At 39.0% G+C, this 26,204-nt stretch overlaps 1 protein-coding gene across 1 annotated transcript; it reads right to left on the bottom strand.

Annotated features, from left to right (window-relative positions):
• Positions 1-1,701: 1,701 nt before the first annotated feature.
• On the bottom strand, positions 1,702-8,365 carry LOC127647427 (gastrula zinc finger protein XlCGF8.2DB-like). Its single transcript, XM_052131649.1, has 2 exons — positions 8,150-8,365; positions 1,702-5,693 (listed from the first exon to the last, which is right to left on the bottom strand). Exons 1-2 carry the CDS (start codon positions 8,229-8,231, stop codon positions 4,849-4,851), a joined length of 927 nt encoding a protein of 308 aa, XP_051987609.1. The 5' UTR covers positions 8,232-8,365; the 3' UTR covers positions 1,702-4,848.
• Positions 8,366-26,204: the final 17,839 nt, after the last annotated feature.

Genomic DNA, 26,204 nt, shown 5'->3' on the forward strand with positions numbered 1-26,204 from the left:
TGTGTTCAGTGCAGTGGTGACTTGCTTATACAACCTGAAGAGGCAGGTGTCATCCTAAAATTTCTTGAAGGTCTTCAGTGTAATCTGATTCTCTTTATACCATAAAAACACTATTAGAATTCAAATAACTGCAAAAAATCCTTCTGCTCGTGCACCAAGAGCACTCGCGTAAAAGGCCTCTCCATCTTAAAGTCCCGGGCTGAATTTCAGTCCCAGTACGTCCCTGCCTCCAGGACATCTATAACAGGCGGTGTGTGAAAAAAGCTTGGAGGAAGACCCTGCTACCATCTGCTTCTTCCCCCAAGCAATCAGACTTTTGAACACTTGATCTCTCATGATCAACAATCAGCACTGCACTTTATTAATCATCATCTTGTATCACACACTGGACTGTCAAATTCTCCCCAATTCAACTACTGTATATATATTTTATATACCCTTACCCTTATTTTTATTGTATGTGTAGTCTATATTGTGTGTATTGTTTACTGTACATTGTATATTGTGTTGTGTAAGTATGTGTACATTTGTTATGTAAATTGTGTTGTGTAAATATGTTGTTTATTGTAATTGGTACTGCTATGTTATTCGGAACTGCACACAAGACTTTCACCTACTGTTGCACTTGTGTACACAGTAGTGTGACAAAGTAATTTGATTTGATTTGATTTACTGACAAGCAGCATCTCCCATCAGACATTTTTGCATTGGTTCAAGAGTGTTTACCTACTCCTCCGGTGGAACCAGTAGCACATTACGGAACCAGTAGCACATTAGCCCTTATTATTATTATTACTAATTATGCGTTTCCTGGCACCCTTTATTAAAACGATGTACAGTTGCTCCAATACTGCAAACACAACTCTTCCCGAAGCAAGGAGGTAATTCATCTGCTCCATCATGATGAGGCAGGCTCCATTAAGATGGACACATGCTAACTACCACCCCTGGAGTTAGCCAGTTTGAATCCCAGGGCGTGCTGAGTGACTCCAGCCAGGTCTCCAAAGTAACCAAATTGGCCTGGTTGCTAGGGAGGGTAGTCACATGGGGTAACCTCCTTGTGGTCGCAATAATGTGGTTCACTCTCGATGGGGTGCATGGTGAGTTGTGCGTGAATGCCGCGGTGGATGGCGTGAAGCCTCTATGTCTCCGCAGTAACGCGCTCAACAAGCCACGTTGATAAAATAAGCAGGTTGACGGTCTCAGATGAGGAGGCAACTGAGATTCATCCTCCACCACCCTGATTGAGGCGAGTCACTACACCACCACTAGGACTTAAGAGTGCATTGGGAATTCCAAATTGGGGTGAAAAGTTTTGAGATGTGCTTAAAAATGTGAAATACTTTAGTACCACTAACACTACACATTTTGGATGTCTTCCTTATTTGACACACAGTTCAGATCATGGAATACTCCACTAATTAGCTTACAGAAAAATCAGGTGAGTTAGATAAATGAAAATGTGTAGTGTTAGTGGTACTCCAGGAAAGGATTGAGAAACAGTACTAAGTTACATAACCCATTATAAAATGGTGTTCACATATGCAACCAGGTTATAGTTAATGTTTCTTGTAAAAAAAAAACATTCTCAGAAAAACAGAAAGGAAAAATTCCTTTCACTTGAATTTTGTTGGGAAAGAATAACATTGGTTTTGATGTAGGGTAGTCAGAGACAAGGACGAGACCAAGATTTATAGGAGCTTTTATTGAGATTTGCAGATAAGCATACAGCATTGCCGGGTCTATACGAGAGACAACTTAATGACTGTGAACACAGGTTTTATACCGTGAGACACCTGGAAAGGAGAAGCAAATCTAACAGAGATAAGTTTAATTTTACCACAGAACATTCTATGAGACTAGTGGTTGACCGCTAAGGGTTTTTAACAGCCGATAACCATATCCAGAGTGCAGGGTGGCCGCTACAATGCCTATTAATCAGTTGTATTAATAAACTTTTTTTATATTGAATTATCTTTCAAAAATAAGATTGCATTTTAAATGGTAGATGGCATTTTCTTCTGATTTCTCTTTAGTCATAGAACATTAGTAATTTATTCGCACATTACTAATAAAATTCTCACAAAAGACCCAGTCAAACCAATTGCACAGAGTACTAGGTGTCAACCGATATATCGGTTTTGCCGATTAATCGGCACATTAACAGATTTTTGGAACTATCGGTTATCAGCAAAAATCCACACCGATTGTTTTCCCCCCATTGGGACCTGTGCTGGAGCGGCTGGGAAGGGTCTGCTGTCATTATACAGTATGAGAGCAGCCTCTAGGGGTGAAATAAAAAAAATCACTTCACTGATGCCTTGTGCTGTTTGTTTTGACACGTGAGAATACACTCTGCATCGAGTGGAACACTTCAGATGCGGATTTAAAACATCAATATATGGTATGTATACAGTAAACTACATGTTATATCATTATAAAGTAACGAATTTGTTGACTAGATGATGCATTAGTAGAGAACAGCAGTGTTTGCCAACAAGGCTAAGAGGATGTTAACGTTAAAGCTAACCTCAAGCGGTTAGAACAATGTGACAAATATACACGCAAGTCCTATCCAAATGTTTAAATGTCACAATTGTTACCACCTATTAGCATTAGTTTATATCCAGCTGGTCATGTTTATGCATTCATTAGCCAGCAAAGTTGCATATTTAAAGCTGACATGAAAGTAAATTAATATTTTCATGCAGCTGAGAGAGACATATAAACAAATCAGAAATGCATCTGATTTCAATTACAGTTTGTTTATCCTCACTGTAATACAATGACTTCAGATCGACCACATTCTTGCGCTAAAAAAGGCTAGACACAGCGCAACAAATACAGCGCTTTTAAAGTTCTTTTTAATTAGACTTCATCTAAAAAAACAGTGCTCCTGCACGAGATGCTGAATAAACAAAAACAAAGGGAAACAAAGATGTTTGTCTAGCGTGTGTTTACATAGAAAAACATATAGTTTGAACAGACCTTTACAGTTGGTGGAGGTCTTTGGCATTTGCGTCTTCCTCTCTTATAAGCGTTTCTAAGATTAAGCAATGAGTTGTTTAAATGCCTTGTCAGGAAAGATGTTCAACTTGGAAATGTGTTTCTCGAGATCCTTGCGTTCGGGTCCAGTCTGTTGTGAGGAACATTTGATCCTTATCCTGAATTTTTAATTCTGGCTGATGGAATACGCACTTCAGAGGAAGATATTAGATGAGCACTGGAAGGGAAGAAAACGCTGTATATTTTCATGAGTTTCTTGTACATCATCTGTTTAAACGAGATAGACGAGGCGTATAACTGCAGTTTTATTGATATTTGCCTTTTTACCATTAGACAAGACAATTAAGAGATACAGGGAACTGTTGAGGAGAGAGATGGAGAAGGTAACAGGCAACACTTAACACGTCGTAGCTCTGATATGCGGACCGTTTTAATAAGACTGTGTTGCACACCGGGCTTTTATTGTATTAACACTATGGCACATAACAACAAAAACTGTGATTGGTTGTTTACATGCCTCAAACGCTCCTTCACATACAAGCAGGCAAATCTCTGCACCCTTGTGGCCTTAAACCAATCGGCCAACCGGGAAAATGTATTGTCCAATGCTGATAATTAATACATTCCAAATATCGGCCGATTTATCGGCCTCTGTGATATAACGGTTGACTATTATATGAGACTACCTTCACTCTAAATCACAAAACATTCCATACAGACACAAATGATAACAATAACAGCAGAAACAGAAATAACCGCTGCATGATAGCATTTGGGTACAAAAGAACAAGAACATTATTCATTCAAAATCAGCTCTGGGGCTACAGCAGACATCTTTTATTCCCAAAGCTCCCATCTTCTATCAGTTCCTGTCCTCCCTTCCACCTGTCCCAGAACCTACAGCACAGGTGTCCTCTGATGGAAAAGTGAAATACTGAGGGGGGAATTTACTAATATTAAATTGCACCCAGTAAAAGTGATGTTTTTTTGGCGCACTGGTTTAGTGCCCGATTCACTTAAGTAATTAGACATATCAAGCAATGGCGTAAACATGCCCACATATCGTTGCTGAATGCAATTTGCACGTGCAATTCTGATCTTAATATAGCGGATGATGCTGCCAACCACCATATTTGACACACCCTTCCAGGACGGTACACCATCACTGTGATCCAATCACCTTAATCATCTCTTAAACAAGCCGAAACAGCGCTTGTCTACACCACGCATCCGTGTATATATATAAGCCAGATAATGCTCTTCTCCATCATTTGATCATTATTTAATAAATAACAGCAAACATGATCGGTTGAAAATTTTCTTTAACATCTCTTTTAAATAAAATTAAATTTACCAAATAATTTCATTCGCTATAGTAGCACAAATTGCAGCAGACAATTTCTGTGAATGAAGCACAATACACAATGAGTCTTATTTACATAGAAAGATGTTTTTGCATGGAAAGGATTGATAATGAATTCTCAAGATGCAGTGCAATTTCAGTGCTGACTGCCACTTCTAAAATAGTTTGCAGCGAATAAGATGCAGATATTTGCACTGAAATATCATGTGCTAAAACTGTTTAGTGAAACTGCCTCTGATTGTTGCAGACTGTCCCATAACAATTTCATCTTTTAATTTCGAAAATCTGCCATTTAATAATTTTGCCATTTCGCCCAACTTCACTTCCTACTACATAGAATGAAAGCTGATTCATGATCATGGTAATGCAATGTAGCAAATGACCCTTTATGATAGAATTGCGCTTTTTGAAGAAATACTTTCCCCCCCGTCTTTTCTGAATTTCATTCCAATGACACACCATTACCTCCAGTTTGCTCACTATAACAATTCTGGGCAATGCCCTTTTCTATGATTTCTGAAATATTTTGATTGTTTGAATCTTTTCCCACATGAAATGCAGTGGTATGGCTTTTCTCCAGTATGCACTCTCTCATGTTGTTTTAGGGTGTATGGCCGACTGAAACTCTTTCCACACTGATGGCATCTGAAAGGTTTCTCTCCAGTGTGAGTTCTCATGTGTACTTTAAAGTATTCTTTATACCTGAAACTATTACCACACTGAAGGCATCTGAAAGGCTTCTCTCCAGTGTGAATTCTCATGTGTCTCTGAAGACCATCATTCTGTTTGAAACTCTTTCCACACTGAAGGCAAATGAAAGGTTTCTCTCCAGAATACATTTTCATGTGCTTTTTAAGACTGTCTTTACTCATAAAACACTTTCCACACTGATGGCATGTGAAAGGGCTCTCTCCGTTGTGAAGGCTTAAGTGTATCAAAAGGTTATCTTTACATGCAAAACTCTTTCTACACTGAGGGCACTTGAAATGCTTCTCTCCAGTATGAATTTTGATGTGCTTGTTAAGAATGTCTTTGCGCATAAAACTCTTTCCACACTCAGGGCACTTAAAAGGCTTCTCTCCAGTGTGAATTCTCATGTGCTTTTTAAGACTTTCTTTCCGTGTGAGACTCTTTCCACACTGAGGGCAGGTAAAGGATTTTTTGGCTTGAGTTTTGTTTTGTGAGGAATTCTTCTCAGTCTGTGAGCAACTAAAAGATATTTCTCCAGGTCCAGGATTCTGATGTTCCCCCACTTCATTCAGTTCTTGACTTTCCATTTTCACATCTATAGGTTCTTCATTTTCCTCTTTAATTTCCAGCATGTCTAAAAAGAAAATATCAATGGAAATCAATAAAAGTAGAGTAATGCTTCACATACAATAAATTGGTTTTCAAGGATGTATACATATATACACATACACAGGCTAACAATTGGGGTAAATTCTGTCATGTAACACAATTTTTGCACTAATGCCAATTTTACAAAGTGTGTCCAAACCAGTTTTCCATGACATTTCAAGTATCGACAGTTTATGCGCTAGAGTTTAACGGAAAAATATTATGTCGGCACATTAAATTTTAGCGATAATTTGCCTTTCCATCAGCTACATTGGTAACTTTGGCAACACCTTTTGTCGCAAAAACATTTTTATGTTGTTTATATAGTTTATATACTAAACTAAGGTTCATAAAATGCTTTCATACAAGAGCCCAGAGAATCACTGAGTTCTACCGTGTCAGGTTGGGTAATCCTAGCAGCGCCCTATTGTATGCTTGACTTCCACAATTCTATTGCAGTAGATCATATGATTGATTCAGAGCCCTTTTATCTAAGAAAACACATTTAGATTTACACCATAGAACTTATTCATGCTAGCGCCATCTTTCCCATTTTTAATGGGATTAACAACGAAGCTATGAGGGATAGATGTAGTATTTTCAATGGGCTATACTGCAGTTTAAAGTGCTTTTGAATTGTTCTGCAAACAAAACATTGATAAAATATCTGTCCGAGAACGTTCAGTATACAAAGAACTCCAGATAACATGAGTTGTGGAAAATCAGATGTGATCTAGGAGCTTTATACACTTTATAATGTCCGTGCCATTGAAGAGATGGGTAAGTCCATCCCTCACAGCCTCATTGTCATTCCATTAAAAACCAAAGATGTTTTAATGTAATTGTTCTATTCTCGTTTAATTAGTTTTATGAATTCATTTGATTAGACACCATTTTGATGCCCAGCTGACAATGTTGGTTCCCAGAACATTCTGGAAATGTTAGTTTTTGAATGTAGAAATGTTAGTTTTTTCCTGTCATGTTTACACACTCTACTTAATGGATAAGTTTAGATAAGGGGTTTGGGTAAGGGCACAATATTAATAAGCCTGTCCTTAAAACCTTGTGCACGGAACTCACACTTGCTTCTGCATTATCACATGCAAATTCCCGGATGTGTAAAGTCGTACGAGTTTATGCGAACAAAATCATGCAACATCAAACGAAATATCCACCTTGTAAATGATGTACAACATTTCATAAAGTTAAGATAATATTATTAATGTTAATGTGTGCACAACACTTTATAGATTTTGTAATATGATATGCTTGATTTAATGATTACAGCTATTGATTTGTTAAGGGATCATTATGATACCACTCCAAGTAAACGAACCAACAGCTATTAATTGTTTCTGTTTTACTTTGTGAAGCTTTAGAACTTTAGGGCGTTTTCACACCTGGCTCTTTTGGAGAGTTTGCACATTTTCTCCCTTGGTTCGGTTCGTTTAAGCATGAACACGACAATCGCACTCAGATCCGCACCAAACAGGTGGTCTCGGTACGATTGCAAACGAACTCTGGAGCGGTTTACTTGTGGGGAGAATGCAAACGGACCAAACAATCTCTCTATAAAAACCATGAACATAACTGAGGGATCTTTGGAGAAGACATCTGTAGATCAGCACTTCTCAGAAATTCGTCATCAAAACGTTGATATAGCCTTTTGGCAACTATATTAGTTTTAATCGCACGTTAAAATAGGAGCCGTTATATAATTCCTGAGGTAATTTTAGTACGATCGTTATCTTTTGGATAGCGGCAGAACACGGGTAGGGTGGGTTTTGCAACTTTTTGACAAACACAGCTTTACTTTGCGGGTTGTGTGTGTACGCGCGAGTGAGAGATCTGTGAGAACAGGCACTTTTCAATAGAGAAATAAATGCAAAAGCAACTAATGATGGATAAATATAACCATGTCGGAAACTATACAACTAATATCCAACCGAGTGACGGATAATTTGTGTTTGGAGCACAACCTCTAACTGGTGACGCTCTAAAATTCCGTAAAATGTTAAATGGTTGACATTTTGACAGGCAAATACTTTTAACCGGTATATCACTGGATGAGCTTAATCCTGGAACAGCGAACAATACGGTGACTAATAAGGGGACAGCTTGCTCCCATGTGACTTTTATTAACATAGGTTTGTCCATTTTGAAACGTTGCTTTGTGAAAGCGAACCGGACCAAGAAGAAAATGCGACATTTTAACAATTTAGTCCCCGTTTCGGAACAAAGCAAACGGACTTCAGGTCTGAAAACGCCCTTAGAAACATAATATTCCAGAACACCGACAGCGCATTGTTCATTGTCAATGCATGCAAGTCGTTTTGTACATTTGCCTGTTTTTATTTGTTTGTTTTCTCAGCCGCTCTGGTTTAATAACTATACAGTCATCAAATCTGTTCAACTGTCTAAAAAAGAAGAATGAACACCAACCTGTTTGTTCGTCAGTGTGTTCGGTTTTAATTCTGCATGCTTCTGGATAAGCCATATCTTCACTCTCCTCTTTAATAAACATCTTTACAACAGTGTCACACAGATTTCACTTGTTTCCTGGAGTTTTACTGCGTTACAGACAACTCGCAATTCTCCCGCTGAAAGTAAACACTGGAAATAAAACGCTTTTATTTTCATGCTGCGCAGTAGCCTATATTCTTCTTCTGTAATGGCGAATCACAAACTTATAAGTGCTTTATCGCCATCTACTGACAGTATGGGCCTGTCAGTACATATGCAGTAAAATTATATATGTACGTGTGTGTGTATAGATAATTTGACTTTTGCACGTGCATTTGAGATTGCATTGAGCATGGACACTGCAGAGAAAGATAGTTGAGGGGGCATGACTCACGCTCGGGAATTCTGCATAAAGTGGAGGCGCAACATTCAGAAAAAAGAGGGAAGATATTCTATAAATGTCACAGAAAAAAACACAGCCCAAAGGTATGCAACTTTAGAGATGCCAGATGTCATAACTGTGGAAAGACGAGTATCATATCTGAGAAATTGTTTCAAGATGCATTCTCAGTAGCGCCAATAGATGTCGCAGGCATCAAGATTAAAACTAACACAGGAGAGATTATGCCTGTGTTAGGACAGTTTCAAGCTATTGTTAATTATGAAAACCAGAGCGAGCACATATCCTTGATTGTAGTTAAAGGGGAGGGGCCGGCCTTGTGTGGCAGGAATTGGCTGCAAAAGCTCAAATTAAATTGGGAAAAAATAAAACATGTCAGTCAAGTGCGCCAAGCAAAGTCCATTGAAGAGGTGCTGGACTTGTGCTCTGAGGTGTTTATAGATGAATTGGACATGCTCCGTAGGGTCAAAGCAAAGATACTGTTGAACCCTAAAGTTGCTCTGTGTTTCTGTAAGAGTCGACCATTACCTTTTGCCATGAAGGCACAGGTTGATGCAGAACTGGACCGTTTAGAAAAGGCCCAAATAATAACTCCAGTGAAACATGGTGAATGGGCAGTGCCCATAGTACCGGTTGTGAAGAAGGAAAAAAACCATTGGACTATGTGGAGATTACAAATTGACTGTAAATCAAGCAGCTGATACTGAGACTTACCCACTACCCCAGATTGAGGAATTAATGGAGACACTGGTGGAGGAACTGTGTTCTCTAAAATGTACCTGGCTTCTTGCATAGCAGGTCTATAATAGACTGCCTTTTGGTGTCAGTGCAGCACCCTCTATATTCCAGAGAATTATGGAAAACATCATGAAAGGTCTTGATGTTGTAGTGTACTTGGATGACCTGCTGGTGACTGGGAGAACTGAATAAGAGAATTTGCACAAATGGCAGGAAGTGCTGCAGAGATTGCAAGAGAACGGTTTAAGAGTGAGTTTGGGAAAAGACAGATTGAATATCTGGGATATGTGCTAGACAGCCAAGGCCTTCATCCATCTCCAAACAAAGTTACAGCAATCGAGCAGGCACCAGCACCCACATGTGTAAAGGAGCTGAGAGCTTTTCTGGGGCTGGTGATTGTAGCTCCCTTATACAGACTTCTGAGGGATAATGTTCCATGGGAGTGGAAACAGGCAGAGCAAAGAGCCTTTGATAACTGTAAAGTCTTGGTGACGACTGAAAAGATCCTGGTACACTATAATCCAAAGTTACCACTCATCTTAGCTTGTGACTCATCAGTTAATGGAATTGGTGGTGTTTTGCCATATACAGTGCCCACTGGAGAGGAACATTATATTGCTTATGCCTCGCTGAAAAAACATAGTCCCAAATTGAAAAAGAAGGGTTGTCACTTATTTTCGGAGTTAAAAAGTTTCACCATTATCTGTGGAGAAGGAAATTGAAAATGGTGACTGATCATAAGACCTTGTTGACTTTGTTTGGGGAACATAGAAGTCTACCCACAATGGCAGCAGCCAGGATTCAGAGATAGGCATTCTTCATTCATCATTCTTTCAGCTTATGACTATGTTATTGAATACTGTACTTCAGAGAAACATGGTAATGCAGATGGTCTTTCATGGGTGCCCCAGGCTGACACAAGAGATGTGGGTACTGCAGCTCTGTCAGAGAACATTTATGTGTTGTTAACTAAACATTTTTAACAGGATCACTTGAATGCAGATCAGGTAGCACGTGTGATGTGTACGGACAAGGTGCTATCAAAGGTGCTAAAGTATGTCATGGAGGGGTGACCAATGCAGCAAAATGGCATTCATCATTCTACAAGTGCCCCAGGGCATCCTGCTACCAATGGGCTTGCGGAAAGGTAAGTGCAAACTTTTAAGAGTGGAATGAAGAGACTCGCACACTCGACAAAGGATTTGGAAGATCGGATCTCTCTCTTCTTAATGCAGTATCGCAATACCCCAAACTGCATGACAGGTCAATCACCAGCAGACCTGTTTCTGAACAGGCATGTTCGCATTCGCCTGGATTTCATCCACCCTGATGTTGCTGTTAAGGTTCGGGGAAAGCAATACATGCTAAAGTTCTATCTTGACCAACGGGTTGAGGAGAGGTCCTTTTCTGAAAAAGACGCAGGATACATGCGTAATACCACAGGAAAGGGAAACAAATGGATTCCGGGAGTTATAGTACAACAAAAAGTATCCTACAAGGTTCAGGGACGAGACACAGATAACATTTTCAGGAGACATGGTGATTGGTTGAAATATAGGTAAATATATATATATATATACATATATGTGTGTGTTTGTGTGTGTGTGTGTGTGTGTGTGTGTAAAAAAATTGTTAGTTATGGGTTGTTAAACAGTAATGTTTTCACTTTGGTTTTCTGTTCAGATTGTTGATGAAAATAATGGAGAGTACTATTGTTTAAAATGGGGAAAATGTAATGTAACACGATGATAGTGCTAATAGATTTTTGGGACATTAGAGATTCCGTTGTTGTAGTGTGTTGGTGCATGCTGGAAAATGTTGTCAGGAAGCAACCATAGTAATTAAAAAATGTGGCTCTAAGTTCAGACAAGCGTCTCGTGTATATTCTTTTGTATTTAATACATCACATTAGTATTTGCATTTTGTGGGTGATTTGACACTGTTTGAGCAATTAACAATCCGTGTTTTTCATGCGAGTGAGAAGAGGACATCAACACAAATCTATGTCCATCCGTGTCTTGATAAAACCAATTTTTTTAGCCTATATTCCCTCAAGGTGGTCATCTGCACAAACTGCTGAAACATCTAACCAACATTAACATATAATTCAGTTTTCTTTATTTAGAAAGAAATTGAATGCTTTAACAAGTTTGCTACAAAAAATTTGATTCATCATAACTGACCATGTTTCTCCTGCTCTATCAATGCTTTTATGTCCTTTTTGGGCATTGAGTTTTGGTCACACAAATTAAGATTTTAAGAAGAATATATGAGCTCTGTAGGTCCATACAATTCAAGTTAATCTTGAATTGTATGGACCTACAGAGCTCATATATTCTTCTTAAAATCTTAATTTGTGTTCTGCAGATGAAAGAAGGTCATACACATCTGGGATGGCATGTGGGTGAGTGAATGATGAGATCATTTTTTATTTTTGGGCGAAGGATCCCTTTAAGTTTAGGCTACTAAAAGGGAATCTTTCATATATTTTTTTTCTTTTAAAAAGTGCACGTTGTATTAATTTGAACTTTTAATTAAATTTTAAATAATTATGTTTTAATAACCTTTTAGTGTACAATAACATTTTTTACATTGGATTTATTGACAAGATGCACTATGTGGCTCAATAAAAAAATCAGTTTATCAGCAATTAACCGCAAACAAAAGTCTTTTTAGCATGTCTGTCCACTGTCGGCCATGTTTGGAACGCTCTCGGGAAACTATTTCCAGTCATAACAGTGCAGCTCCTATCTACTTGAATAGGGAAAGACCAAAATCTCAAAAACGGTTGGTCAAGATTACGATCAAATGGAAAATTTTAAATCAACAATAAAATCTGACAAACTGGTATATTAAATATAAATGAATTTACCCTTATATTGCATTATTACACAATTTCTGCTAAATATCTCTGCCGCAAATTACTGTAACTGACGGTGTATTGTGATGTCCGTATGTGCAACAGACTTTCAGTAGATGGCGAATGCGCTTATTAGTCTGCTATTTGCCATTTAACAAGAGAGAAGATGACAATGAAGAAGCTTATCCATGCTGAATGAGAATAAATGTGTGACTTTTATCTTTTTTATTTGTACAGTGATTTCATCTGTTTTATTTCTTCAGTGACTTCACAAGTTTTATTTCCGGTGTTTATTTTGGGCGGGAGAATTGCGAGTTGTCTGTAACGCAGTAAAACTCCAGGAAACAAGGGAAATCTGTATGACACTGTTGTAAAGATGTTTATTAAAGAGGAGAGTGAAGATATGGCTTATCCAGAAGCATGCAGAATTAAAACCGAACACATTCCTCATTCTTTACATGAACATATTTGATGACTGTAGTTATTAAACCAGAGGAGCTGACAAATATCATTGTTAAACAAACAAATAATGATATGTGCATCAATTTGATGATAACTTGAATTGCAAACGTTACAGATTTGTTTGAGTGCTGCACAATCTATAGAAATATGGTTTGTAATACATGATTTTTATTGTATAATTAAATGAGAATGTCCAGTATATTAATAAGTGGTGAAAATCTACTTGAGTAAGGTATTGCTATTGAAGAACATGAATACAATTTGAAGTACTGGGCAATAATATTACAATTAAGAGTAAATAGGTAATTCGCTTAAAATCTACTCAAGCAATTACTTTAACAGTTACTTTTATGAAAATGTTATATAGTTTACACACTTCCCGTTTTTTTTTTTAAATCATTAAGAAATGTTTTGCCATATTCTACCTTTTTTTATTTATTTATTTTTTCCCAAGGATTAGTAATGTCGTAAATTATCATTAACATTTGAAATAAGTGTTTTAAAGGTGGAGTGTGTAATTTCTGCGCTTCTAGTGGCACCAAAAGGAATTAAAAAAATAAAGTATGTTTTCAAACAACCTTTGCCAACACCCCTTAAACTCGTCATGTCCTGTCGCACTCTCTGATTCCCTATGAACAAATAGGCCATTCTAAATAAAAGATGATAAACATTTAATGTCGTAATATACAAGACCACTATAACATAAACACTCTGGACAGAAAGCGTTGCAGTAGAATCGGCTTGTCCGATAACATTGCCGGTGTTACGTTTCAACTGGTTTTCATGTTAAAGGTGGAGTAAGCAATTCCTTAGAAAGACTGTTGATATTTGAACTCAATTTTTTCAGTGCAAACACAGCAGCTAGCAGGCCGTGAAGAGATATTCGTGGAATTTAACAAAAAGTGAATTGGATTTAAATTACACACTCCTCCTTTAAGTGTTGATTAATTTTTAAATCATTAGTCTTAATGGCAAAGTCCTGTTTTCAGTAGCAGTTACTCCAGTGTACTGAAAACATACTGTCACCTAATCCATTTTAATGTGCTAATTTGGTACTTAAAGTAAATATTCTTATTATTAGAATGGTTGAAAATGGTTGTGCTTTGAAATTCACGAGACTGTCTGTGTCAAAGTTAAGTGTGATTAAAGTCCGATTTTTTTTCCCTTACCTCCCGAAATGACATGAGGGCATTATAATATAATCCATATAATCCCTTAGGGTGCGTCTCAATCAACTCCCTAGTTCAGTAGTCAGGGCACTGATCAGTGAGTTGGAAATGTTTAGGGCTGTTTCAATTACAAAAAACCTCCAGTGCACTGAAACGTTCACTCCCTAAAAATCCCACAATGCACCGTAAAAACCAGGGAGCATCATTGATCATTATATTCTCTTACCGGAAATGTCCTCTTATCTTCTGAAGTCTCTCAAGTCATTAGATGATGAGCACAAGTGTAAAACTATGAAGTCCAAGCCTTATTTTCTCTTTAAAAGAGATGTTGTTTGTAATGTCTTTCATTCATAATTACCATGAAAGTGAAACAATCTTTTAAATATTTGAATTATTAAAAGGTTTAAAATACACTCCTATATATTTTTATTTATTGATGCCATTTATCGGTTATAACAACACTGTACGTTTGAATATCGTCAAGGAAAATTAACGATAGTGTCATTTATACAGCGACAGTGCTGATTAAAAACAGCTGCGCTTCAATTCGTGAGCTTGTTAATGTGTCGCAGGTGATTGAGTCATAAGTGTCTCAATGTTCAGTGGATCAGTACCCTTACCAGTGCCTGAATTCGTGTTCACGATATTCTGATTCACAACAGCTAGAGAGCTGATTGAGACACAGGGTTAGACACATCTCTTAGCTAAGTAATTCCATTAAGGAATTTACTACAGTGAGCCAGATTTGACCATAATAATATTCTGCTGTTACCACAGATACAACATGTCCCTACCTACTTTCAAAAGATTTGGGCAATTTTACCACATAGAAAATAAATCTGAACTCGAGTGGATGTTTGTTATTAGACTTCTGTGCTAGTCATGGATTATCTATAACAAACACCATGTTCGAACATAAGGATGCTCATAAGTGTATGTGGTACCAGAGCACCCTAGGCCGAACGATGATGATCGATTTTGTAATCGTGTCGTCGGATCTGAGGCCATATGTTTTGGACACTTGGGTGAAGTGCAGTCAACCGATCACCATCTGGTTGTGAGTTGGGTCAGGGGGTGGGGAAAGACTCTGGACAGACCTGGGAAGCCCAAGCGAGTAGTGCGGGTGAACTGGGAATGTTTGGAGAAGGTCCCTGTCTGCGAGATCTTCAACTCACACCTCCGGTGAGCTTTTCAGGCATCCCTGCGGAGGTTGGGGACATTGAACCGGAGTGGGCAATGTTCAAAGCTTCCATTGCCGAAGCCGAGGTGGAGAGCTACGGCCTCAAGGTTTTAGGTGCCGCAAGGGGAGTAACACTCAAACGCCGTGGTGGACACTGGTGGTCAGGGAAGCCGTCCGACTAAAGTCCCGGAGGTCTCCGGAGGCAGTTGCACGGTACCGACAGGCCCGAAGGGTTGCGGCCTTGGCCGTGAGGGAGGCAAAGCAGTGGGTGTGGGAAAAGTTCGTAGAAGCCATGGAGAATGACTTTCGGTGCTTCTGGAAAACTGTCCGCCACCTTAGGAGGGGGAAACGGGGAACCATCCAAGCTGTATACAGCAAAAATGGGACGCTGTTGATGTTATTGGGCGGTGGAAGGAACACTTTGAAGAACTCCTAAATCCCAACACCCTGTCTATGCTAGAGGCAGAGCCGGAGGCTGATGGGGGATCAGATTCTATTTCCCTGGGGGAGGTCACTGAGGTAGTCAAACTACTCCGTGGCAAAGCCCCGGGGATTGATGAGATCCGACCAGAAATGCTGAAAGCTTTGGATGTGGAGGGGGTGTCATGGATGGGTTCGGCCGATTGTGGAACCTCGGATTGAAGAGGAACAATGCGGGTTCCATCCTGGCCGCGGAATGACGGACCAGATCTTTACTCTCGCAAGGATCCTGGAGGGGGCCTGGGAGTATGCCCATCGGTCTACATGTGTTTTGTGGATCTGGAGAAGGCATATGACCGGGTCCCCTGGGAGAGACTGTGGGAGGTGCTGCAGGAGTACTGGGTGGGGGGGTCCCTTCTTAGGGTGATCCAATCCCTGTATGTCCAGAGCAAGAGCTGTGTCCAGGTCCTCGACACGAAGTCGAGTTCGTTCCATGTGGGGGTTGGTCTCCGCCAAGGCTGCGTGCGCTTTGTCACCAATCCTGTTTGTGATATTCATGGACAGGATATTGAGGCGTAGTCGGGTGGGGAAGGTGTGCGGTTCGGTGGGCTGGGGATCTCATCGCTGCTTTTTGCAGATGATGTTGTCTTCATGTCATCATCGGTCCGTGACCTTCAGCTCTCACTGGATCGCTTGGCAGTCGAGTGTGAAGCGGCTGGGATGAGGATTAGCACCTCTAAATCTGAGGCCATGGTTCTCAGCAGGAAACCGATGGAGTGCGTACTCCAGGTAGGGAAGGAGGTATTGCCCCAAGTGAAGGAGTTCAAGTACCTCGGGGTCTTTTTCACGAGTGAGGGGACAATGGAACGGGAGGTTGGCTGGAGAATCGGGCAGCGGGGGCGGTATTGCACTCACTCTATCACACCGTTGTCAGGAAAAGAGAGCTGAACCAGAAGGCAGAGCTCTCGATCTACCGGTCAATTTTTGTTCCTACCCTCACCTATGCTCATGAAGGCTGGGTCATGACTGAAAGAACTAGGTCGCGAGTACAAGTGGCTTCCTCAGAAGGGTGGCAGGCTTCTCCCTTAGAGATAGGGTGAGGAGCTCAGTCATCCATGAGGAGCTCGGTGTAGAGCCGCTGCTCCTTTGCGTCGAAAGGAGTCAGTTGAGGTAGTTTGGGCATCTGGTAAGGATGCCCCATGGCCGCCTCCATAGGGAGGTGTTTCAGGCACATCCTGCTGGGAGGAGGCCTCGGGGAAGACCCAGGATTGGGTGGAGAGATTACATCTCCACACTGGCCTGGGAACGCCTCGGGGTCCCCCAGTCAGAGCTGGTTAATGTGGCTCAGGATAGGGAAGTTTGGGGCCCCCTGCTGGAGTGGCTGCCCCCGCGACCCGACTTCGGATAAGCGGTTGAAGATGGATGGATGGATGGATGGGTCTGTGCCACAGTATCGAGTGAAGCCTGATTGAGTCGCTCAAGTGATTGGCTCTGCTCTCCTGTCTCTGGAGCCCACATGTCGCGTCAACAACTGCGTTGATCACTGTAAATGATTCTGTGATGGTTTGCATGACACTTGTGTGAAACCAGGCTTAAATGTGGATGGTGCATTTCAGACATCTCTAGATCAGTGATTCCCAGTCTGGGATTCACGTATATCAGGGGCTATGTCAGCAGGTTGTGATAAATTTAATTTCCGACTCCCACCGCTTTCTACCGAGAGAAAAGATGAATGTGTCTGTTCTAATAGCGAGTTTCACGGTTCTTATGGCCCGGTTTTTGTTTTGTTGTTATTGATGAATAAATGTCACAACCGGCAACTTTGTCTATTCATTAAGGGTTAATCTGTGAAATCAGTGCCTTTTTCATTTCAAAAAGGTGATTTTTAAAGTAAATTTCAGTAAGTTTATAAACATTCTATCAGAAAAAAAAAAAATATTTTAAGTGTTAATAAATGGCACTGTGCAATCTTAAGCTAAATGAATTTTTATAAAATATATGTTGGAATAAAGCATCCCTTAATTCAGTATCAAGTTTGACAGTTTTAATGTTCATATAGACATCACTATATTTATGCTCAGAGTTACGACACAAGAGAATTTAATGCTGATATTTCTTCTAATCAAATATACTCTGAAGTCATGTAACAGGAATGACAATTTGAGATCCTCTTCTAAAAATACCTAACAAAACATAAGATAAAGTGATAAAAATAGAGACTTTTATTTACTTGTATATATTATTGTATATATAATATATTTATGAAACTGTACATTACTTTAAGTTACAAGTAACTTGGGGACACAACTTTGAAAATATATTATAAAATATATCCTTGCTTATGTTTTGGTGGGAGTCTGCCCCGGAAGTCTGCAGACGGTGCATGCATCACTGCTTGTCAGAGGTAGTTAATTTTCACGTGCTCTTCAGAATTGTGATTATTCATTAATCGACACAAAAATGAGACACACATGTGGTAGAGGAATTTATACATTCCCTTAAAACTCCCTATTTGGGAGAAAGGAATTTGAAGGGCACAATAATCGCGGTAATCTCAAATAACTGCTGTTAGATCAAATAATCACGATGAGACGATTATTTACTGATCTCCACAACCCTCAGAATACATTTGAACCAAAGGTCTTTTCTCCATTTTGATCAATGGGAGAGCTTCTAACTGTTGTGTGTTTATACTGAACATATAATAATGATAAATACTATTAATTAACATTATGGTTAATTCATGGCTCTCGTTGGTTTTAGGCAGTTTTCTCTTAAATAGGCAAATACTTTGCATACATATTGCCATGATCATATATTTGCCTGTGTTATGCTTGAGCAGCGAGGCAGACGAGGAGATGCGGATCCAATCGCAGTTAGGACTTTTATTAAATAAACAAACAAGAAAACACAAAGGAACAACCCTCAATGGGGAAATAAAACATAAAATTGAAAACCAAAACACGATGAAAACAAAACAGAGAACTCTGGCAGGGAACACATACCGGGCTAACACCAAACAACGATAGACAAGGACTGAACAAAGAAACAGGGTATAAATACATAAACATGGGACAAAGGGGCCAATGAACAAACAGAACTCAAACACGATAACAAGGTGATTAACAGAAGCAAAAGGCAAACTAATGAGGACAGGTGAAAACAATGACAGAAAACGCGAACGCTAACAAAGAGACTATGGAGTTACATAAGGGACAAAAGTGAAAACTAAGGAATGCAAAAGTGACAAAAATGGCAAACAAAAGGGCAACAATGAAACAAGACAGGGTATACGTAACAGCCTGATTGAGATTTGAAGCCAAAATTTGACATTTGTTGTTTAATGTAATTTATAATGCATGCTATGTAGGCTAAATATATGCATAGCCAACCTATAACCCACATCTTGGCCATTTAAAACGAAAGTAAATAGATTAAGGACACATTTATTGATTTTCATATTTTCTTTTTAGACTTGGTGGAAATGAAAAAAGGAAATAAAGAACCAATAGAAGTGAAAGAGGAAAGTCAAGAACTGAATGAAGTGAAGGAGGAACATCAGTATCAGAATCCTCATAGTTTCATAACTGAAGAAATTTCATTTAGTTGTTCACAGACTGAGAAGAATTCCTCAGAAAACAAAACTCAGGCCAAAAGTCCTTTCACTTGCCATCAGTGTGGATAGAGCTTCACGCAGAATAAAAATCTTAAGGTCCACATAAGACGTCACACTGGAGAGAAACCTTTCACCTGCCCTCAATGTGGAAAGACTTTCATACGGAAAGAAAGTCTTAAGAGACACATAAGAACTCACACTGGAGAGAAGCCTTTCACATGCATTCATTGTGGAAAGAGTTTTACAAAGAAAGGAGACCTTAATGATCACATTAGGTATCACACTGGAGAGAAGCCTTACACTTGCCATCAGTGTGGGAAAAGTTTCATCAATAGAGGAAACTTTCATGTGCACATGAGCATTCACACTGGAGAGAAACCTTTCACATGCCATCAGTGTAGAAAGGGTTTTAGTCGGGGATTCACCCTAAAACAACATGAGAGTGTGCACACTAGAGAGAAGTCATTCCTCTGCCCTTCATGTGGGAAATGTTTCCGCCAATCAAGGTCTTTAAGAAATCATAGAAAAGTACATTGCTAAGAGTTGATGTTGTAAACAAACTGTAGGTAATTGTATGTCATTGGTATGACATTTAGAGAAACTTAAATGATAGAATTGCTCTTTTGTAAGAAAGTATTTAGAATAAATCAATCACATTCAAACTCTTCAAAATGAATGATCATCCATTCTTCTAAAGAATCCAGATTGAAGATCAGCCGTTACATTGGGATTTTCTTGGCATCCTCTTGGTTCCATCTGACTGCTGAAGCCATGGTCTGCAAAGAGCCTGCAAAGCATGTGTGGGATAACATGGTGAAAAGGTAGCAATCAGCACAAAGGAGCAAAATTTAAAAGCATTTGATATGCCATCTAGCACCACAATAACAGTCCCTAGAACGGGACATTCATCCAAATACTGAAGAATAGACTAGAAAAAAAACTGAATCAACTTAATATTTTTATTCATATGTTTGCTTTAATGATTTTGTTTATTGTTTATTAAGTCAGATGATTGCAACACGCACCAAAAAAGTTGGAACAGTCGAGTGTTTACCACTGTGTAACATCACCATTTCTTCAAATAACATTTATTAAACATTTGGGCACTGAAGACACGTGTTTGTGAAATTTAGAAAGCCAAATTTCCCCCATTCATCCATTAAGTATGTCTTCAGCTGCACATTTGTATGGGGCCTTCTTGCTGTATTGCGTGCTTCATAATGAGCCACACATTCTCAATTGGAGAGAAGTCAGGAATGCAGGCAGGTCAATATTGCACCTGCACTCTCTGCTTACACAGCCATGCACTTGTAATGGGCAGTATGTGGTTTGAAGTCTTACTGGAAAATCACTTCCGAATGTTTGTGATCTCTGATCTCGCGGACGTCACTATCTAAAAAAATGCCATGTGTCAGTAATGGATATCATGACATGGGCTCGGGAATACTTCTGTAAACCTTTGTCTGTCGACACCATTCGCCACTGCACACACAGATGCAAGCTAAGACAGTACTATGCAAAGCTGAAGCTGTACATCAACACTGTCCAGAAGTGCTGGACTCTGTCTCATCTGAGATGGAAAGTAGAGTGGAATCGTGTTTTGTGGTCCGACAAGTTCACATTTCAAATAGTTTTCTGATAAAATGGCTGTCGTGTTCTCTGGGCCAAAGAGGAAAAGAACCATCCCTGCTGTTATCAGCACAATGTCCAAATGCCAGTGTCTGTCATGATATGAGGTGTGTCAATGCCCATAGCTGGCCAAATTTCACATCTGCAACAATTCAGGTAACTTTAAACATTTCCGAATGTATACAAGTGTATCCGGAAAGTATTCACAGCGCTTCACTTTTTCCACATTTTGTTATGTTACAGCCTTATTCCAAAATTGATTAAATTGATTATTTTCCTAAAAATTCTACAAACAATACCTTTTTGGCAAACTCCAGGCTGGCTGTCACGTGCCTTTTACTGAGGAGCGGCTTCCGTCTGGCCACTCTATCATACAGGCCTGATTGGTGGAGTGCTGCAGAGATGGCTGTTCTTCTGGAAGGTTCTCCACTCTCCACAGAGAAACGCTGGAGCTCTGTCAGAGTGACCATCGGGTTCTTGGTCACCTCCCTAACTAAGGCCCTTCTCCCCTGATCGCACAGTTTGGCCGGGCGGCCAGCTCTAGGAAGAGTCCTGGTGGTTCCAGACTTCTTCCATTTCTAGAAATTAAAACATCCTCTTTCCTGTTTCCAAACGTTCTTCTTTCTAGACCAACTATTTCTTGAATGTGATGCAAGTGTCTACCTTTAATTCCACTGTCCCACTCTTTCTGCCATATCTTTCTTATTTCACTCGTTATAAATGCTTTAACTTCTGTTTTACTTAATGACACTTTTATGTCAATTTGTGAATGTTTCAAAGCCTGTTTAGCCAGATGGTCTGCCTCCTCATTTCCTTTTACACCCACATGTGATGGTACCCACAAAAAGTTTACAATAAGTCCAAATTGTCTTATTCTAAATAGACTCTGCATCACTTCATTTATCAAATCTTGTCTTGCTAGCGATATTCCACTTGACAAGCTATTGATAGCTGAAAGTGAATCTGTGCATTTCACTGACCTTGTAGGTTGTATTTCTTCTAGCCTTTGAAGTGCTAGGAATATTGCTAATAATTCTGAAGTAAATACAGAAATATGATCAGAGATTCTCATTGAAATTTTAACTTTAAAAAGAGGTATGTAAGCTGCTGCTGCTGTAAATCCAGAATCTGGATCCTTTGATCATCTGTATAAATTTGCTCTACAACAATATATTGATCAAATATATTATAATGCACTGTTAAACTTTCCAACATATTTCTTTCCTTGTTATGCTTACCGTCATACAACTGAATGTTCACTAGAGGGAAAAGCCAAGGAGGTATTGCTGACATAGCGACAGAAGGGGCAATGTTGATATCACTTATTCCTATGTTTTGTGCCTCCTTATTGGCTGTCCATCCAAAGCTTGTTGATTTTTTATACTCGTATTTATAGCAATCATTCAAGACTTTCTTAACTGGATGACTATCCGAATGACCTTTTATATTAGTCCAGTATAGCATCTTTAATTTGAGCCTTCTAATTTCTAGAGGCATTTCGTCCATCTCTACTTGTACTGCTGTTACTGGAGATGATCTTATTGCTCCACAACATATTCTCAATGCTTGTGATTGCAATGCCTCAACTTTTAAAAGTAGCGTTTTAGATGCAGAACTGTACACCATACATCCATAATCAATAGCAGTTCTTATTAGTGCACAATATATACTTTTAAGAGACTGATGGCATGCTCCCCATTCAATTCCTGCCAAACACCTCATTATATTTATTGCTTTTTTTGCATTTGTCTATAATTTTCTGAATATGCACTTTAAAATTCAATTTTGAATCCATCTACATTCCCAGGAATCTAACTACTGATGTTTGCTCCAATTATTGTCCATACATATTAATATTTATTGTTGGGTTAATTTTTCTTTTTGTAAAACAGATCACCTGAGTTTTTGCCACTGAAAAACGAAAACCCCATTCAAAAGCCCAATTCTCTACCTTTGAATACACCTCTCAACATGCCCAACATTGCATCCTCTCTTCCACAGTGCCCTGTCATCTGCATATAAAGACCTCCCTATCCCTGAATCTATCTGTGAAAAAACATCATTGATCATTATGGGACTGCTTACTCTTCCTTCCTTACTTGATATACCTGAGAAAAATCTGACCCTACTCACACTGGTATTGTTCTTTTAAACAAAAAAAATCATAATCCAGTTATACATTCTACCTTTTACTTCCATTCTATCCAATTTTATTAAAAGTCCCTCTTTCCACATCATATCGTAAGCTTTTTCAACGTCAAAACATACTCCTACTAACACCTCCTTTTTTACTTGGGCCTTTCTAATTACAGCTTCCAGGCATAAAACAGAATTCATTGTGCTTCTCTCTTTTCTGAAACCACTTTGGAATGCAGAGAAAAGGTTTTTCTTTTCAATAACATATATCAATCTGTTCATGACCATACGCTCCATAAGTCTGCATAAATTCAACATTAATGCTGTGGGCCTGTAGTTAGTGTGCTGTGAATGATCCTTCCCTGGCTTCGCTATTGGCACTATGATCCCATGCTTCCAGTCATCTGGTAATTTCCCTGATTCCCACACCTTATTAAAAAAAACTTCTTCTTTAGAGATGTTTCTGATAGGTGTTTACCATCTCATAACAGATGTCATCTCTACCTGGAGAACTTTGTTTTACCCCAGCAAGCGCTTTCTTCCGTTCAAATAGGGTAAACTCTAAATCTAATGTACATCATGATAGTCCTTTTTCCTCCAGAATTTGAGGGTTCTTACTCAAGCTCAGATCCCTATATCTCCTTATTTATTCTGTTACATTTGAATTACTATGCACATTTGCAAATGTTTCTGCTAACACCTCTGTCTGATATTACTGATCTATTATACTAAGACAGGAATGTTACTGTTTCTTTGTTTCCCTCCCATCTTTCTTATCATACTCCATACTTCATTCATTTCAATTTCTTCTCCAATATTATTACAAAATTCCCTGCAATATCTTTTCTTAGATGTCCATATTACTCTTCTCACTATAGCCTGTGCTCTTTTATAATTAATAAAATAATTATAATTGAATGATCTTCTTACTCGTGCTTTATTTCTTTTTTTAATTGCCTCATTGCATTCCTCATTCCACCATGGGACAGCTTTACTCCTGCATTCTGACCTCTTCTTACCAGAGGTGGGAGACTCGAGTCATATGACTTGACTCGAGTCAGACTCGAGTCGCAATTTTCTGGACTTGAGACTTACTTGACTAGATCTCTGAAAAGACTCGACTCGACTTTAGACTTGCTCCTTGTGACTTTAGACTTGACTTGATCGGACTTGTGCCTATTTACTTGAAATGACTTGTGGAAAAAAATGTTTTTCAATTATTGTGATTTTTTTATATATTTAAGAATGAACTATATATTTTCCAATAATTCGGCGAACCCAAGCTACTCTTCTTTATACGCATGCGTAATCAGGAAGCCGCTTGCTGCCTGCCAAAACAGCAGATCCCTCCGCGGACAACATGGACACAGCAACAACAACACCAGCTCCAGCCCCGAGGATAATAAAGTTTGGGTTTAGAGATTACACATATACGGCCAAGAAAAGAACGGCTGTGTGTAATATCTGCAGTGCCAAGATAAGTGATTCATCGGCCACAACTTCAAATTTCATTTGTCACTTCAAGTTGCACAGCGAGAAGTAAGTGGATTTGCTAGTTTTCAAGCACGAGGTTTTCTGTGGTATCTACTTCCATCTTAAAGTGTAAATTAAATTGCAGGTTAACCACCACAAACAATTAATGTGTAAATTTAAGAGCTCAATATGTATATTTTTAAAAATTTCTTAAGTCTTAAAATGCCTTAAAATAACATTTATTGGGGTTTCTTCAAAGGTAGCATGTTTTTTTTTTTTTTACAGTAACTGGGTGATGACGTTATTAGAGGGAGCGCGGGCAGTATTCCACTCACTCTGTGTGTGCGGGTTGAGGGAGAATAAAATAACATGTTTGCAGCGTTGAGCGATGTAGCCAATCACAGACATATGTGTTGATTTCTTGAACACAATGGCCAATCAGAAGCATTTATGATAGAGTTCCCTCACCGCTCAAAACAGACTTTTTGTTCAGTGCTGAATTCTGTATGCTGGCAAATCCTCTAATTATAACAAACAAAGTGTATATATTATGAAAGCTTCATTGATAATAACAGAGATGTGTGAGATCGCGATGAACTGATGTCAGCTTTTTAGGAATTATCAAGTCATGCCAAACCATGCACGCAGTAGCCTGCTTGCTTTTATGTTATAACAGTGGTTTGTGTGTTAATAACAAATAATTTATCGGGAGCATCTATGCTGATGTGTATGGTGGCGACACGTAGGCTAACTTGAAAGTATTTGGAGGTACAGAAAAAAAGTCTTTTTGCGGGCGGGAGCGGGACAAAACATAAATGTTGCAGGCGGGAGAAAGTAATATAGAAAGTAGTTGAGAACGTCAGTTATAACGACCCACGTATTAAACAATAGTCGGGTTTAAATCATTTAAATGATTAGATTTGTTTTCTTAAAATTTCCATATAATATTTTGTGTTATGGGATCAAATCACCTGGATATTTAGAGTAAGAACATACAAACTTTGGCATACAGTACTAATTTAGAATGCAATTTCTTTTTAGTTTTGTTTTTTACAATTATGTTTATAATTACTCTAGCCTAATGTTTAAAATGTGTTTATTACATAAAGTAATAGGTGCTTTTCTTTTCTTTTAGATATGAAGAGTACCTCAAGGCCAAAATTGAGATGGACTCAACGCAGCCTCGGATCTTGCAGTTCTTTGACCAGCGCACTGTTCCATTCTACAGCAGTAGTCATCCTCAGCAAAAAGCAATAACGCACTCAATACTATCAGACCTGATCATAAACTGCAATCTTCCATTGTCAATAATTGACAATAAAAACTTTCATCACTTTTTGTCAATTGTGGACAGTAAATACACTCCTGTTTGTAGACGCACAATGACCTCAAAACTTGAAGATCTGGTGAGCCAAAGGAAGCTTAAATTAAAAGCGGAACTGGCCAGAATAGACAATGTGTCAGTGACCGTTGACATTTGGTCTGACCGTAAAATGAGGGGCTTTTTAGGGGTCACAGCACACTGGCTCGACATTGAAAACGACAATCTGAAGCTACAGTCAAACTTGTTAGCATGTGACCGGTTCAAAGGATCACACATTGGTGAAAACATATGTGAAAAATTTCAACAAATATGTGATGAGTATCACATCAAGAAGAAGATTTCACATGTGATATGCGATAATGCGGCCAACATGAAGAAAGCCTTCACTGTCTGCTTTCCAGGACCAGAGGAGGAGGTGGAGGATAGTCTTGATGACGCAGAGATGTGGAATGATGTGTCTGTAGAGGAGCAAGAGATGATGGATAGAACTTTGAAATCACAAACCAGACTCCAGTGTTTTGCTCATACCTTGCAGTTGGTCATAGGGGATGTCCTTAAAGACACAAAAGTTGCAAGTGCCAGTTTGTCAAAGTCCTCAAAATTGAGCTTATTGCTCCACACCAGTTC

Source organism: Xyrauchen texanus, chromosome 8 (genome assembly GCF_025860055.1).
Source record: "Xyrauchen texanus isolate HMW12.3.18 chromosome 8, RBS_HiC_50CHRs, whole genome shotgun sequence".
Taxonomy (NCBI): domain Eukaryota; kingdom Metazoa; phylum Chordata; class Actinopteri; order Cypriniformes; family Catostomidae; genus Xyrauchen; species Xyrauchen texanus.

What these genes read in the sequence shown, in the direction of transcription:
- LOC127647427 (XM_052131649.1), bottom strand. Translation starts at nt 8,231, where the DNA reads ATGTTTATTAAAGAGGAGAGTGAAGATATGGCTTATCCAGAAGCATGC. An exon ending in ACACACTGACGAACAAACAG is followed by an intron (nt 5,694 to 8,149) that starts GTTGGTGTTCAT and finishes TTTTCTTTTTAG; the next exon opens with ACATGCTGGAAATTAAAGAG.